We start from the raw sequence: 16,953 nt of genomic DNA on the forward strand, positions 1-16,953 counted from the left end.
CTACCATAAGATAGTTATTTTACTGTTACAGACCTCCTAACATCTCCTCTACCTACCATAAGATAGTTATTTTACTGTTACAGGCCTCCTAACATCTCCTCTACCTACCATAAGATAGTGATTTTACTGTTACAGGCCTCCTAACATCTCCTCTACCTACCATAAGATAGTGATTTTACTGTTACAGGCCTCCTAACATCTCCTCTACCTACCATAGATAGTTTTACTGTATTTTACTTTACAGACCTCCTAACATCTCCTCTACCTACCATAAGATAGTTATTTTACTGTTACAGACCTCCTAACATCTCCTCTACCTACCATAAGATAGTTATTTTACTGTTACAGGCCTCCTAACATCTCCTCTACCTACCATAAGATAGTGATTTTACTGTTACAGACCTCCTAACATCTCCTCTACCTACCATAAGATAGTTATTTTACTGTTACAGGCCTCCTAACATCTCCTCTACCTACCATAAGATAGTTATTTTACTGTTACAGACCTCCTAACATCTCCTCTACCTACCATAAGATAGTTATTTTACTGTTACAGACCTCCTAACATCTCCTCTACCTACCATAAGATAGTGATTTTACTGTTACAGACCTCCTAACATCTCCTCTACCTACCATAAGATAGTTATTTTACTGTTACAGACCTCCTAACATCTCCTCTACCTACCATAAGATAGTGATTTTACTGTTACAGACCTCCTAACATCTCCTCTATCTACCATAAGATAGTTATTTTACTGTTACAGACCTCCTAACATCTCCTCTACCTACCATAAGATAGTGATTTTACTGTTACAGACCTCCTAACATCTCCTCTACCTACCATAAGATAGTGATTTTACTGTTACAGGCCTCCTAACATCTCCTCTACCTACCATAAGATAGTGATTTTACTGTTACAGACCTCCTAACATCTCCTCTACCTACCATAAGATAGTGATTTTACTGTTACAGGCCTCCTAACATCTCCTCTACCTACCATAAGATAGTTATTTTACTGTTACAGACCTCCTAACATCTCCTCTACCTACCATAAGATAGTTATTTTACTGTTACAGACCTCCTAACATCTCCTCTACCTACCATAAGATAGTGATTTTACTGTTACAGGCCTCCTAACATCTCCTCTACCTACCATAAGATAGTGATTTTACTGTTACAGACCTCCTAACATCTCCTCTACCTACCATAAGATAGTGATTTTACTGTTACAGGCCTCCTAACATCTCCTCTACCTACCATAAAAGGACAGTGTATGTGGTAGCCTGGGGACCAAACTCTTCCAATCAAGGTGAGGATTTGTTGGCCAGTGTCTACAAGTGCTTTCATTTGATTATAAGGGATCTTTTGTTAGTATTTTAAATACAGGTAACATTTCTCAAATGATAAATCTTATATACTGAGAGTGTTAGTAGTTGTCTCTCACTTATCCAGTATTGCCAACTCACTGATTTTCCCGGGTTGACCCCCTTATTTTTTTAGACATTTTAGGATACATGACTGGATTGACCTGCCAGACCTGATAGTTAGAGATAAATCCTGCAAATAGATATTGAATTATCCAGGTAAACAATATAGGCCTTTTTGGCCTTCATCTTTCTTGATTCACGAACAGTTCCAATATGCTTATGTGAAGTTGTAGCCTTTTTACATTATGAACAATGCCAAAGGTATTTCAGTATATCTAAATTATGTGTAGGGGGTTTATTTTCAGTATGGCTTTGGAGGCTGCAAATTCACTTCAAATTTTATTGGGGACGGTATTATCCTCAAATATGTGAATAGTTAATATATATATATATACAATGTTTGAATTTGATTTTCAGAGTATGAATCTGGAGGCTACAGTTTATATAGTATTGGAGACGGTATTATCCTTGAACATGATGTGTATAACCTTCAAGAAGAAGCCAATGAAATCAACTCACTTATCCAGCAAACAAATGACAAAAAGGTCAGTTTAAACCCCATTGGTCAGTTATAAGTCTCCAGTAAGTCAAAACCTGTACAACAGAAATTCTATTGGAAACTAGTGGAAAATAGAATGGTCAAGTTGAAGTAGAATTTTAGCTACTGGTATGTAGGTTCGTGCCCTAAGATCATGGAAAAGTCTTGGATCTAAAATTAAAATTTTGACTTAACATATATAGACAGTCACAGGGTATAAACTTGGTCAAACACAGATAACACTGAATTCAATTTTAACTGGCTATGAAAAAACTTGTGCCTGAAATTGTTTCTTGATCCTAGAGTCGGATCTATTATAGTTCAGAGCACAGGGACCTGGCACGAAATTTTTTAACCAATAGTATACATATATATATTATAGTATCAAGGGTATGAACTCGGCGGTCAAGAAAAATGGACCTATTTTTTTAAAACCGTGATTATTTTATTAAATAGGTTATATACAACATTGACGGATATCTTACCTTAAAGAGAAATAATTTATCTTTCCATTGAATGCTTGATGAACAAAATTGGCCAAGTATTGACGAAGTTATGGCTTGATGAATTGGGAAATTTACGAAAAATATGCTAGGTAGACATTTCCTTGTCCGGTTGAAATGTCGTCTCGGCTCTAATGGGAACCTCAAAAACTAAGCCAAAATCACAAAATCTACGCTTGTGGTGGTAAACAGTACCCAGAACTGTGTTCATCCACAATCTCCTTTGGAGGTGTCATGACCCGTACTTTGTAGAAACTCCATTTAAACATCGTGTAGCTCACATACTTTAACATTCACCGCCATGTTCATTTGTTCTTCGGAACGCTTCTTGAGTTTACACACAAGCACAACATAACGTAATTTGCATAATGTAGTCACGATATGTAAAGTCGAGAAGCGTTCCGAGAGAAAAATGAACATGGCGGTGACGGTTAAAGTAAGTGAGCTACACGATGTTTAAATGGAGTTTCTACAAAGTACGGGTCATGACACCTCCAAAGGAGATTGTGGATGAACACAGTTCTGGGTACTCAAGCGTAGATTTTGTGATTTTGGCTTGGTTTTTGAGGTACCCATTAGAGCCGAGACGACATTTCGACCAGACAGGGAAATGTCTACCTAGCATATTTTTCGTAAATTTCCCTATTCATCAAGCCATAACTTCGTCAATACTTGGCCAATTTTGTTCATCAAACACTCAATGGAAAGATAAATTATTTCTCTTTAAGGTAAGATATCCGTCAATGTTGTATATAACCTATTTATTAAAATGATCACGGTTTTAAAAAAATAGGTCCTTTTTTCTCGACCGCCGAGTTCATACCCTTGATACTATAATATATATATATGTATACTATTGGTTAAAAAATTTCGTGCCAGGTCCCTGTGGTTCAGAGAAATTGAAAAGACAAAGGAGATAAATAGTAAAATGGAAAAGTGTAGTAAAGACTTTTTAAGGTCACATAAAGGTCAGAGAGGACATTGTAACAAACATCTGTTGGCATCAAATAGTAAGTTATACAGAAAGCAAAATACTGTAAGCCATTTTATTTTCGAACATGGATCGAAAGTAAATTGGTTTACAGTATGTAATCTAAGGATCATCCTCCGTGGATTGAAACCTGTATATCAGGTCGTGATCTGATATAAACTTTGGCAGCTTTATGATGACCTTCGGTGCTTAATCAGTTTACCGTTATTATTTTATATCATATTCCTTACAATTCCAGACCAAGCTGCCTGTGCGCAGTGAGATCAGCTGGAGTCCCGACTTTGCTTTTGTTGCCATTGGTAATGATGATGGGTAAGGATGTTGTACTAATAATAACTCATTGTTTATTGATGAATTTAAAATCCTGAAATTAAATGAAATTGAAATTATTGTTTATTGATCTTCAAACAGTCAGAACATAAAGCTGTAACAGTTATGTAGCATTACTAACTGGCCAGCATTATAATGTTTTTATAATAGTTTGGTTATATCCATTGTGTTTACCCAGAAGAAATTCTGACTTAATATTTTTTTTCTCAGCTCTTTGGAAATATATCAGCCCCCAAATTTCCGTCTGGTTGTCACAGTCCATATTCACAAAAAATTGATCAACTGTATTCAATGGCATCCTCATGTCACCATGGCGACACCGAGTGGCTCCCCCTATAAGTACTGGATAGCCACGGGGTCAAATGAAGCAGGGGTGTATGTGGTAGATTTGTCTTCTGTTTTAGATAAAGGTCAGTGGCACAAAAAAAACAGTAATATTCTCGAATAAATCAAGACTTTTGGGTAGTTTAAGAGATAGTTATGATTCTATTTGCTTACTATTGATAACTATCTAAGTAAATTTCGGTCTAAGGTCTAAAACAGTCTTATGGTTTAATCGTAATCAATAAACAGGAGATGGCTAAGAATCTTAAAGAATTCCTTTGTCGATTTGAGAATAAATTGTTGTAATTGTTAAAATCAAGATTAAATTATATCAATGTGATAAAAATTATTTTTGAGTGAATAAATAACAATAAAATACATTTTGACATTACAACTTCTGACAAGACTTTTGACAAGTTGTCATCTTGTACACAGCCAATATTTCCTAACCTGAAATTGACCTGAAATTGACCAGAATTTCTGGTTAAAATTCTGACCTGAAATTGACCTGAAAGGAGCAAAAGAGTGAATTTCAGTTTAAAAAATTAACCTGAATTTCAACCGAAATTGACCTGAATTTCACATTAAAATTCGCTGAGGTCAAATTCTGGTCAATTTCTGGTCAAATTCATGTGAAATTCTGGTCAATTTCAGGTTAGTTTTTTACCTGAAATTGACCTCAAATTATATTCTGGTCAATTTCATGTGAAATTCTGGTCAATTTCAGGTTAGACTTTTAACCTGAAATTGACCTCAATTTTCTGAGGTCATTTTCATGTGAAATTCTGGTCAAATTCGTATGAAATTCTGGTCAATTTCAGGTTAGATTTTTAACCTGAAATTGACTTTTCTGCTCCTTTCTGGTCAATTTGACCAGAAAAAATCTTGACCAGAAATTGACCTGAATTTCAGGTCAAGAAATCTTGACCTGAAATTCAGGTTAAGATTTCTTGACCTAAATTTCATGTCAAGATTTCTTAACCTGAATTTCAGGTGAAATTTTCTTGACCTGAAATTCACCTGAAATTCACCAGAATTTCTCATGAAATTTGACCTGAATTTCAGGTCAAGAAATCTTCACCTGAAATTGACCAGAATTTCTCTTGAAATTTGACCTGAAATTCAGGTCAAGAAATCTTAACCTGACATTGACCAGAAATTGACCAGAATTTCAGGTCAAGATTTCTTGACCTGAATTTCACCTGAAATTAACCAGAATTTCTGGTCAATTTCAGGTGAATTTCAGGTCAAGATCTTGACCTGAAATTCAGGTTAGAAAATATTGGCTGTGTACAAATGTTGTGTTACTGATTGACACATAAAACAAAACAATAATTTTAAATATTCTAAATGAAACTTGTCTGAATGAGAATTTTGATTTACAGTAGAGGTGTCGACGGGAGAATCTGATCCAGTTGTTGTGTCGGAGTGTAAACAGTGTCTGCTGGGCCACGTTGACCGGGTCACGGGTCTGGCCTGGAGTCCCCATACAGATCAGCACTTAGCTACGGTATCATATGATGGACAGGCTCTTGTGAGTACAAATCGGAGAAAGTTAAATTTTTCTCAAGGGTTTTGTACAATCACGTTCATAGCTCTCTTCTATAAATAAAGTCTTATGGCAAGTACTCTTATGAGTATGAAACTTTTAAGCCAAATTAAACTTTTCAGAGCATTTATTTATGACAGGATCAAACCTACAGCCGCAAAGGTCTGCGTAGATGATCTGACTATTTGATAGGCCCTTTGATCTGTGTGTTTATAATTTAATGTTGCTTGAAAAAAAGGAAAGACAAATTTTTTTTTAGTTGTCTATTGATAGGAATTAAATTGATATAAAATTAATATTGTATCCTTAATCCTCATTTGATGTTTGTGAAAAGGTTTGGAATGTGGATAAGAATGAGATGCTGGCCTGTTACCAAGGACACAATGGGAGACTACTCTGTGTACTCTGGAATGGTCTCCATGACGACCTGGTACTGACTGGAGCAGATGATTTCTCTCTTCACCAGTGGCGGCCATCACTCCATGTCCCTAACCCAGAAAATGGTCAGTGATCTTCTTAAGTATATTGTTTCAAATAAATAACAATACTTAGAGTATGACTTTCAAGTAATTTATAAGCATTCTAGACTTCTAACATTTTGATGACATTAACATAATTCTTGTAATATTTACAGTTTGCACTGGCATGGACTCAATAACCATGCTTTTTAGTATTATCATTATCAGTATATAATGATAGCATAACATCGTCGACGATTCTGTTGTTACGGTTATAGCCAATGGCATAGCAATGCGGCAGGAAATATGGGGTCATGACCCAACTTTTGGTGGGAACGTATGAATGACTCGATTGCAATCAGCTGTTCAATCAAATTATTCATTTGCGTGAAAAACTAAATATAAGGAATAGATTTTTATTTTGTTGAGGTTATGAGGGTATAATGATAATGGAGCCCATGTATATTGTATGTAACCCAGCTTCGCCGGGGTTAGATAATTTACACATGCTTCATTATCATTATGCCCTCATAACCTCAACAAAATAAAAATCAATTCCTTAAATAATGTGAACAATTCATTTAAAAACAAAGTATGTAGGATTCAGTGATATATTTATAGTCTCCTCAATGATATAAGCAAAACATTTAATATTGTCATATTTCTTTACATGGCAGTGCAAGCGAATACTAGATATTGATAAGGACTGATTGATTCTGCATAGATCTGTCAAGGCTTTGCTATTCTCTGAAACGTTATTCTTTCTACCACTTACAATATCTTTGAAGCTATGTTATATTTTGTTAGCTGGGAGACAAAGAAAACCGAAGTATAACAAGAAAAAGTCAAAGAAGAGTTCTTCAGCTGTTGCTATGGAAACTGACAACACTCAAGCATCATCAGCTGATGTGACATTATCGACTGAGGACAAGGAAAGTCTAGAAAAGATGATGGAGGAGAAACGACGTCAGATTCTGGGGGAGAAGAAAGAGGCGTTAGAGACTAAGACAGCAGGTAAGATCTCTTTTGTTTTACTAGGTGTCTAATCTGAAGGATAAATTTCAACCTATGGGTAAGATTCTGAAGTGTTTGACAGCTTAAGAATCTGATCCCTAGGGTTGATATCTCTTGTCTTACCTCTAAGAGGGTGAATGCTCTTTTTGATGCTGTGAAACAGCATTCTTACGTACGCTCGGCGAGCCTGTGCACATCAAATCAATGAAACAACTCCCTGATGAAACTTACAAGTTGTTTTGTTCATTTCACGTAATACTTGATGGTATGAAAAAATAAAACCCCAATATTCAAAACCACAGACATTGAATTGGTACATACATATACACCATGGTTGGAGTGTTTTAAGTGTTCAGTTGGGACTCTATGATATCTGTATTACTCCGAGATCAGTAGTCTCCCGAAAATCACGAACAAAGCCTTCTTCGCTGTCTTCCTCCACGGCAGACTTTCGGTGGATTTTGGATTGTGTATGTTTATTTAAATTTTACGTAATTCATGCTACTGATCGATTAGTAATCAAATGTTAGGAAGGTAACTGTAAAAGAAAGTTTTTCTAATGCTTATAAAGTTTTTTGTGTTGGTTGCATTGACGAACTATATCTCTTGATATTATTGGGCATTAAAAGTTAATAGTTTTGGGTACGTGTTTCCTCCCTTGATCTATCACTTGAAGTTGTGTCTTTTGTTTATCAACAACTGCATGCGTTATATTGAAAGGGAAAAAGTACAAAATTATCAACATAAACTTACAAAATATAACGATCATATAGATCTATATATGTACGAGCCTTAAAGTGACAAATAAACTTATATTGCTGTGTAATGTACGATGGCCTTATGAAGACTTGCTAAAGTCCGATGTATTGCATGAAGTTTTCTTGATGTTAACGCTTTTATGAATTCAAAAGAAATTTGAGTGTTATAAGTAACCAAATAACTTACCTTTTACCTTATGAAAGTATATAGCCATGTTTTATTATAAGTCACAAGTTGGCAAAGCACAACCCACGATAAAATGTTCTGCATGATAATATATCTCGCCAACCAGTTACTGTTGGCTTACGAAGACTTGCTTAAGTCCGATACATTACATGAAGTTTTCTTGATGTTAACGGCTAGCGTTCTTGTGAATTTAAAAGAAATCCGAGTGATATATGTAATGAAATAATGTACCTTTTATTTGGCAAAAGAATCTGGCCATGGTATTTGTCAAAAGTCGTCAAAGCAACCCATGTTAGTTTTCTAAAAAGGAAACAAAAACATATCCGGAAATGGTAACATTTCTAATGTTTTTATATATTTTTCCGAAAATATTCTTCAATGTTAAGTGGATATAAAGATACGGATATGTTTACATATTATTATTTTTTTTTTGTCTTTGAAGAGACATTGATGAAATTGATAATGTAGTAATTAATAAAGAATTATGAAACATGATACTCAGATTCTAAACGGTTTCATTGGTGTTGAAGTCATTATTTCAGAAATGTTATGATTTAGATATAAAATTTATTTCAGTTATATCAGGAAAATTAGTTATTCAACTTAAAGCTTATTGTTCTTGAAAAACTTTAAACATAAAATAAATTTGGTCTAACTCTATATTTAAACTATTTGGTGGCCCCAACTCTATATTTAAACTATTTGGTGGCCCTAACTCTATATTTAAACTATTTGGTGGCCCTAACTCTATATTTAAACTATTTGGTGGCCCTAACTCTATATTTAAACTATTTGGTGGCCCTAACTCTATATTTAAATTATTTGGTGGCCCTAACTCTATATTTAAACTATTTGGTGGCCCCAACTCTATATTTAAACTATTTGGTGGCCCTAACTCTATATTTAAACTATTTGGTGGCCCTAACTCTATATGTAAACTATTTGGTGGCTCTAACTCTATATTTAAACTATTTGGTGGCTCTAACTCTATATTTAAACTATTTGGTGGCTCTAACTCTATATTTAAACTATTTGGTGGCCCTAACTCTATATTTAAACTATTTGGTGGCCCTAACTCTATATTTAAACTATTTGGTGGCCCCAACTCTATATTTAAACTATTTGGTAGCCCTAACTCTATATTTCAACTATTTGGTGGCATTAAACTATTTGTGGCCCTAACTCTATATTTAAACTATTTGGTGGCCCTAACTCTATATTTAAACTATTTGGTGGCCCTAACTCTATATTTAAACTATTTGGTGGCCCTAACTCTATATTTAAACTATTTGGTGGCCTTTACTTTATATTTAAACTATTTGGTGGCCCTAACTCTATATTTAAACTATTTGGTGGCCCTAACTCTATATTATACTATTTGGTGGCCTTTACTTTATATTTAAACTATTTGGTGGCTCTAACTCTATATTTAAACTATTTGGTGGCCCTAACTCTATATTTAAACTATTTGGTGGCCCTAACTCTATATTTAAACTTTTTGGTGGCCCTTACTTTATATTTAAACTATTTGGTGGCCCTAACTCTATATTTAAACTATTTGGTGGCCCTAACTCTATATTACACTATTTGGTGGCTCTAACTCTATATTCAAACTATTTGGTGGCCCTAACTCTATATTTAAACTTTTTGGTGGCCCTTACTTTATATTTAAACTATTTGGTGGCCCTAACTCTATATTTAAACTATTTGGTGGCCCTAACTCTATATTACACTATTTGGTGGCTCTAACTCTATATTCAAACTATTTGGTGGCCCTAACTCTATATTTAAACTTTTTGGTGGCCCTTACTTTATATTTAAACTATTTGGTGGCCCTAACTCTATATTTAAACTATTTGGTGGCCCTAACTCTATATTACACTATTTGGTGGCTCTAACTCTATATTCAAACTATTTGGTGGCCCAAACTCTATATTACACTATTTGGTGGCTCTAACTCTATATTTAAACTATTTGATGGCCCTAACTCTATATTTAAACTATTTGGTGGCCCTAACTCTATATTACACTATTTGGTGGCTCTAACTCTATATTCAAACTATTTGGTGGCCCTAACTCTATATTTAAACTTTTTGGTGGCCCTTACTTTATATTTAAACTATTTGGTGGCCCTAACTCTATATTTAAACTATTTGGTGGCCCTAACTCTATATTACACTATTTGGTGGCTCTAACTCTATATTCAAACTATTTGGTGGCCCAAACTCTATATTACACTATTTGGTGGCTCTAACTCTATATTTAAACTATTTGATGGCCCTAACTCTATATTTAAACTATTTGGTGGCTCTAACTCTATATTACACTATTTGGTGGCTCTAACTCTATATTCAAACTATTTGGTGGCCCTAACTCTATATTTAAACTTTTTGGTGGCCCTAACTCTATATTTAAACTATTTGGTGGCTCTAACTCTATATTTAAACTATTTGGTGGCTCTAACTCTATATTCAAACTATTTGGTGGCCCTAACTCTATATTTAAACTTTTTGGTGGCCTTTACTTTATATTTAAACTATTTGGTGGCCCTAACTCTATATGTAAACTATTTGGTGGCTCTTACTCTATATTCAAACTATTTGTGGCCCTAACTCTATATTTAAGTTTTTTGGTGGCCTTTACTTTATATTTAAACTATTTGGTGGCCCTAACTCTATATTTAAACTATTTGGTGGCCTTAACTCTATATTTAAACTATTTGGTGGCCCTAACTCTATATTTAAACTATTTGGTAGCCCTAACTCTATATGTAAACTATTTGGTGGCCCTAACTCTATATTTAAACTATTTGGTGGCCCCAACTCTATATTTAAACTATTTGGTGGCCCTAACTCTATATGTAAACTATTTGGTGGCTCTAACTCTATATTTAAACTATTTGGTGGCCCTAACTCTATATTTAAACTATTTGGTGGCCCTTAATTACTCTATATGTAAACTATTTGGTGGCTCTAACTCTATATTTAAACTATTTGGTGGCCCTAACTCTATATTTAAACTATTTGGTGGCCCTAACTCTATATTTAAACTATTTGGTGGCCCTAACTCTATATTTAAACTATTTGGTGGCCCTAACTCTATATGTAAACTATTTGGTGGCTCTAACTCTATATTTAAACTATTTGGTGGCCCTAACTCTATATTTAAACTATTTGGTGGCCCTAACTCTATATTTAAACTATTTGGTGGCCCTAACTCTATATTTAAACTATTTTGTGGCCCTAACTCTATATTTAAACTGTTTGGTGACCCTAACTCTATATTTAAACTATTTGGTAGCCCTAACTCTATATTTAAACTATTTGGTGGCCCTAACTCTATATTTAAACTATTTGGTGGCCCTAACTCTATATTTAAACTATTTGGTGGCCCTAACTCTATATTTAAACTATTTGGTGGCCCTAACTCTATATTTAAACTATTTGGTGGCCCTAACTCTATATTTAAACTATTTGGTGGCCCTAACTCTATATTTAAACTATTTGGTGGCCCTAACTCTATATTTAAACTATTTGGTGGCCCTAACTCTATATTTAAACTATTTGGTGGCCCTAACTCTATATTTAAACTATTTGGTGGCCCTAACTCTATATGTAAACTATTTGTGGCCCTAACTCTATATTTAAACTATTTGGTGGCCCTAACTCTATATTTAAACTATTTGTGGCCCTAACTCTATATTTTAACTATTTGGTTGCTCTAACTCTATATTTAAACTATTTGGTAGCCCTAACTCTATATTTAAACTATTTGGTGACCCTAACTCTATATTTAAACTATTTGGTAGCCCTAACTCTATATTTAAACTATTTGGTGACCCTAACTCTATATTTAAACTATTTGGTGACCCTAACTCTATATTTAAACTATTTGGTGACCCTAACTCTATATTTAAACTATTTGGTAGCCCTAACTCTATATTTAAACTATTTGGTGACCCTAACTCTATATTTAAACTATTTGGTGACCCTAACTCTATATTTAAACTATTTGGTGGCCCTAACTCTATATTTAAACTATTTGGTGGCCCTAACTCTATATTTAAACTATTTGGTGGCCCTAACTCTATATTTAAACTATTTGGTGACCCTAACTCTATATTTAAACTATTTGGTAGCCCTAACTCTATATTTAAACTATTTGGTGACCCTAACTCTATATTTAAACTATTTGGTGACCCTAACTCTATATTTAAACTATTTGGTGGCCCTAACTCTATATTTAAACTATTTGGTGGCTCTCTAACTCTATATTTAAACTATTTGGTGGCCCTAACTCTATATTTAAACTATTTGGTGGCCCTAACTCTATATTTAAACTATTTGGTGGCCCTAACTCTATATTTAAACTATTTGGTGTTTGTGATGTTTTTCTGTGTTATTGTAAGACTCCCTTCCAGTAGTATAACATCTGTTCACATATTTCACCTGTTCAAATAAAATCATATTCAGAGTACATGCCTTACCGACCACCTGTGTATAAAAATCACCTGTGTTATTTTAGATCATCTGACCCGAGGGGTCAGGATTACCTATACTCATTATGTTTCATCTGTTGTTGTCCGCCATGTGCCATGCGCCATATGCATCCATTGTGCGTAAACTTTTCACATTTGCTACCAGTGCAAAATTTGGCTGAAATTTGCATTAAATGATCCTAAGGACAAAAAAAATCATATATCTAATTTTTCCCTAATATTTTACCCCCGACCCTAATTTTTTTTCCCACTTTTCAGGAAAAAAAATTTAAAGTCTGGATTTCGATCTCAGACTCAGTTCCACCATTGTTTTAGAGTGAAAGACACTGAAAAAAAAAATCCTCCGACTCTATCGACCCTATTTTTTTTGTCAATGTAACCCTAAACAGACTCTTTTTTTTTGGCCTGACATGGTCCCAACAAAGTGTTGTTATTTTTCAAGTCGATCCCAAATCCAAGATGGCCACCACAGCCGCCATCTTGAAAACATATTTTGAACATCTTCTCAAGTTCTACAAGTGTGATTTAGCTAAAACTTGCATAAAATGATCCTGACATGGTACCGATTACTCTAAACCAACTAATTTCTATATATTTGTGATTGGATTTTGATTTATTTTAGAATTCAAATTCACAAAAATAAATTGCCAAGAAAATGTTTCAATTATAAGAAAAAAGGCCTTTTAATTATAAATAGTGAAATTCCTTTAAAAAAAATATGTTAATGAAAAAATGACCAAATTTTTAAAAATGATAAAAGGAATTAGGCAGGATCTGATCTGTTAACTGTATTTTGGTAACTTGGATAAAGTGTCTTATAGGTGCATGCTATGATGTAAGCTTTTGGAAGGGCAGATTAATTTTGTGCTATAGAACGATGTGAAGGAAAATTTTGTTTATCTAAGGGTTTATGTGAGGGCATATTTTGTTTAGCTAAAATTTTGTTTAATAAACTTACGCATGAAAATTCAGATTTATATATCTGGTGCTCAGGGACATGATAAAAATGATTTACTGAAATATCAATGTTCTTAATATTTCGCATAGATGGAGAGTTTCAAGGCCATTTAACAAAACTGAATTTATCTTTAGAGGATTCATAGGATTGGTGAAAAGTTTATATGGTCTAAAAGGATCTTTCTGCCAAATTGTTCAATTACTCTGTCTCTCAGAAATTGGCATGTAGTAGCAATTTGATTTTATGTACATTTTGGCCATGTCTGACCTCAAGAGACTGATTGTAATGGTCAAAAAAAGGTCCATGCAACAAGTTAAAGTCATCATTGGATATTTGTTCTTTAAATAAGGTAGGAACTAAGCTTAAAGTACAATCTTCATAGGTTATAGGTATTTCTTTGCATTTCATTCTTTACCAAAATTGTGAATTTCAGTAAATTTACTATGATATATTGAGTTCAATTCAGTATCTGTTACAAGTTGATGTACATAGAAGCAGTCAGTGACATAAGGAAGCCCTAAAGTTCTACACACAAGGCTTCTTGGTGAGATATTGATCAGGCATATACTAAATAGTAAAAACTGGGACTTGTTTGTGAGTTTGGCCAAGGATATGACAGAGACAGAATCTAACCAAGGCCAGCTCAGAAAAACTCCAAAACTTTTATCTGTATCAGCTGTCATATTAGTAATCAATATGTCTTTGTTCTTGACTTCATCTCCCTCTTCCTCTCATATATCTGTCAGGATATTTCCTCCGTTTGTTGGCTTCATATTATGAAGACATGTTGGTGAAAATTTATTTCTGATTTCATTGAATAGGGTGTGTTGTTAAATCAATAGAGAAATAAGTTTACGTTATACACGAAACTGTTCCTCAATCTATTTCTGAGTTAAAAGGATGGGATATTTTTTTGAATCAATAGTAAATTAGTCTATATTTTTATATGTGAAACAGTTCCTGTACCAACTGATCTATTGTCACAGATAATGTGAATGTTTGTGTAACAGGAACAGTTACTGGAATTTACCAAGTCATCTGAGTTCTGTCCAAGTAAAATGTTTATGTATTTCAGTTCTTTAAAACAACTATCTAAGTAGATATGTTTGTGTGTGTTAGTTTGTGTTACGACTTTGTGACATGCTCGTGTAGAAATTGACTATTCCCTAACATTTATGATGGTAAGGCAGTAATCCAACAGATTCCCACACCCACCCTATTACACTCCTATATCTGTTTACAGACATACAGAAGGATGACACGTCAGGTGAGGCTAACAACACTCAGGGGATTCCCTCCAGTACTGACACTCCCATTTCCACGGTAACTCAAGTCACCAACAGTACCATTCTTACTGACATTAGGGAGGTAACCTTGGGCACAGGTCACGAGGTCAGGGAGAAGGAAGCGCGACCCGATTCTGACAGAGCTAAGACATCAGGTTTGTATTGTAGTTTTATGTTAATATACTGTGTAGTTGCTGTTGTTCGCGGGGGATTTAATTTCGCTATATTCGCGGTCAGATCAATCTTTGCTGAATTTAATACTCCATGAAATTTTCTAACAACAACAAAGTCTCAAACTTGTTGCAGTTCATATATGATGAAGCGCGAAATTTTACACCTGCAAATAAGATCCGTTTACCAAACTGAAAAAATGTTCACCCATGAAGTTAAACCACTGTACAGTAAGTCTGAAAAAGTAGAAAGGAATAATGTTTTGTCTGTATTTAACATGCATGGCACTTCAATTCTGGGCAGGCTGTTTTGCTCGTTGCATTATTGCCTTAAATGGTGCTCCTTGCATTATTGCCTTATATGGTGTGTGAGTTTATCATGTTAAACACTTGTCTGTCTCAAAGTCCAACCAATTATCTTCACCCAGTAACTATTCCTCTCTTAACAGTATGATCTAAAGAAATCATGAGCCCTAAATTACAATGATAAACTTACATCAAGTCTACTGATCAGTTTGCTCAACTGAATGGCCTTGACTTTCATTTCATGTTACAGGGATACTACAACATTTCACTGACAAATACTCAGTAGTCAGAAATCATAAGTGGCACCTCACATACTGTGATGAATATAAAGCTTCTCTTTATTAGAACATATGATCTTGACCATAACTTAGGTCACAGGTTTCAAATAAGTTCAAATCATAATTCAACAACCTTTTAAAAATCAAGAGACTCAGATAAGTATTACATATGCATAAGGTAAGCAAAACTGAAAGATTCATAATTTATTGAAGGATTCTGAGTGCTATAATGTACATGAAAAAAAAAAATGAAATATATTTCTTAGTACAAGTGTACCGAATGTATCCTAATTTTAGTGTAATATGATTCCTGAATGCATGTGTATTTAAAAATGATAGCAGTACTCGGGGTCCTGATCGAGTGCTGATGTAACTCATGATCAATTGGTGTAATATTCTGATTTAGTAATTATCAGCTAAAGAAAAAATATTTAGTTTTCTTAAAAGAAGTGTTTCTGAGACTATTATGGGGTGGCTGACCTGTCATTGTCACATGTTAATACATCAGTGCTGATATACTAAGGATGGCATTTAACTCCAGTCATTGTGTCCTACCTATCACTAAAGTTATTAACGTTAACTTGATCTATAGGAAAATGTGAATTTTATATTGACATTGTTGAAGTTTTAATGTTTATCAATGAAAGAAAAAAAGCAATTTTAATACATATACAAATCATTGATTTATGTGTTAAGAGGAAAGATTCGATTATGATAGGTAGTTGATGAAGAATTAATGACACTTTGTTAACTACACAAGTTTTTGGTGTGGTGTTTGAGACGTAATGATAAAAGATATTTGTTGTCCGTCCTTGGCTGACTTTTCAGTGGTAAACAGAAAGGATACAGTTAAATAGGTGTGGACAGTGATTAATTTGATGAACTTAATACACTGTATTTATAAAGATTAATAAATTTATTTGGGTAATTGTGTTTGACCAATATTTTTTGCAGCTGTCAGATCCTGACCGATTTTTATTTAGTTTTTAGTTTAGGGTAAATTTATTGCCATTTTCGAGCACAGCGTTGAAGATATTACCTGACTATGTGGACAGTACATTTATGATACTCTATACCAAACATGTACCAAAATTACATTAAAGGCACAATATACACAACTTTTCAGTTCTTTTGTAATTACAAACATTTACAAGAAAATTACCACTTTGTCTCTGCATAAAATGTTGACTAAAGCCAGGGAAGATGATAGGGAGACCAACTGTGAATTTTTGAAGAAAAAAAAATAAAAAAGAATAAATAATAAATGTTCCCCACAATATTTACAAACAGAAACAATACAAAGAAATTCACGGGAAACTCACAATTTCCGTAAAATATCACGTGACCCAATCAATATAGGCTATAGGCAGTCAGTTAC

General features: G+C 33.9%; 1 protein-coding gene across 2 annotated transcripts in view; it reads left to right on the forward strand.

The window, feature by feature from the left end:
- Nucleotides 1–16,953, forward strand: part of LOC138327331 (gem-associated protein 5-like) — a 252,249-nt gene that overhangs the window by 30,584 nt on the left and 204,712 nt on the right. The window contains exons 9-16 of one of the 2 annotated variants that reach the window (XM_069273348.1): nucleotides 1,233–1,309; nucleotides 1,845–1,972; nucleotides 3,698–3,771; nucleotides 4,000–4,199; nucleotides 5,499–5,647; nucleotides 5,997–6,165; nucleotides 6,928–7,134; nucleotides 14,779–14,976. In XM_069273348.1, coding sequence (XP_069129449.1) covers nucleotides 1,233–1,309; nucleotides 1,845–1,972; nucleotides 3,698–3,771; nucleotides 4,000–4,199; nucleotides 5,499–5,647; nucleotides 5,997–6,165; nucleotides 6,928–7,134; nucleotides 14,779–14,976 — 1,202 coding nt within the window. The remainder of the gene's footprint in view (nucleotides 1–1,232; nucleotides 1,310–1,844; nucleotides 1,973–3,697; nucleotides 3,772–3,999; nucleotides 4,200–5,498; nucleotides 5,648–5,996; nucleotides 6,166–6,927; nucleotides 7,135–14,778; nucleotides 14,977–16,953) is intronic. The other variant, XM_069273349.1, reaches the window with a different exon arrangement.

This window comes from Argopecten irradians, chromosome 7 (genome assembly GCF_041381155.1).
Source record: "Argopecten irradians isolate NY chromosome 7, Ai_NY, whole genome shotgun sequence".
NCBI classification, from domain to species: Eukaryota; Metazoa; Mollusca; class Bivalvia; order Pectinida; family Pectinidae; genus Argopecten; species Argopecten irradians.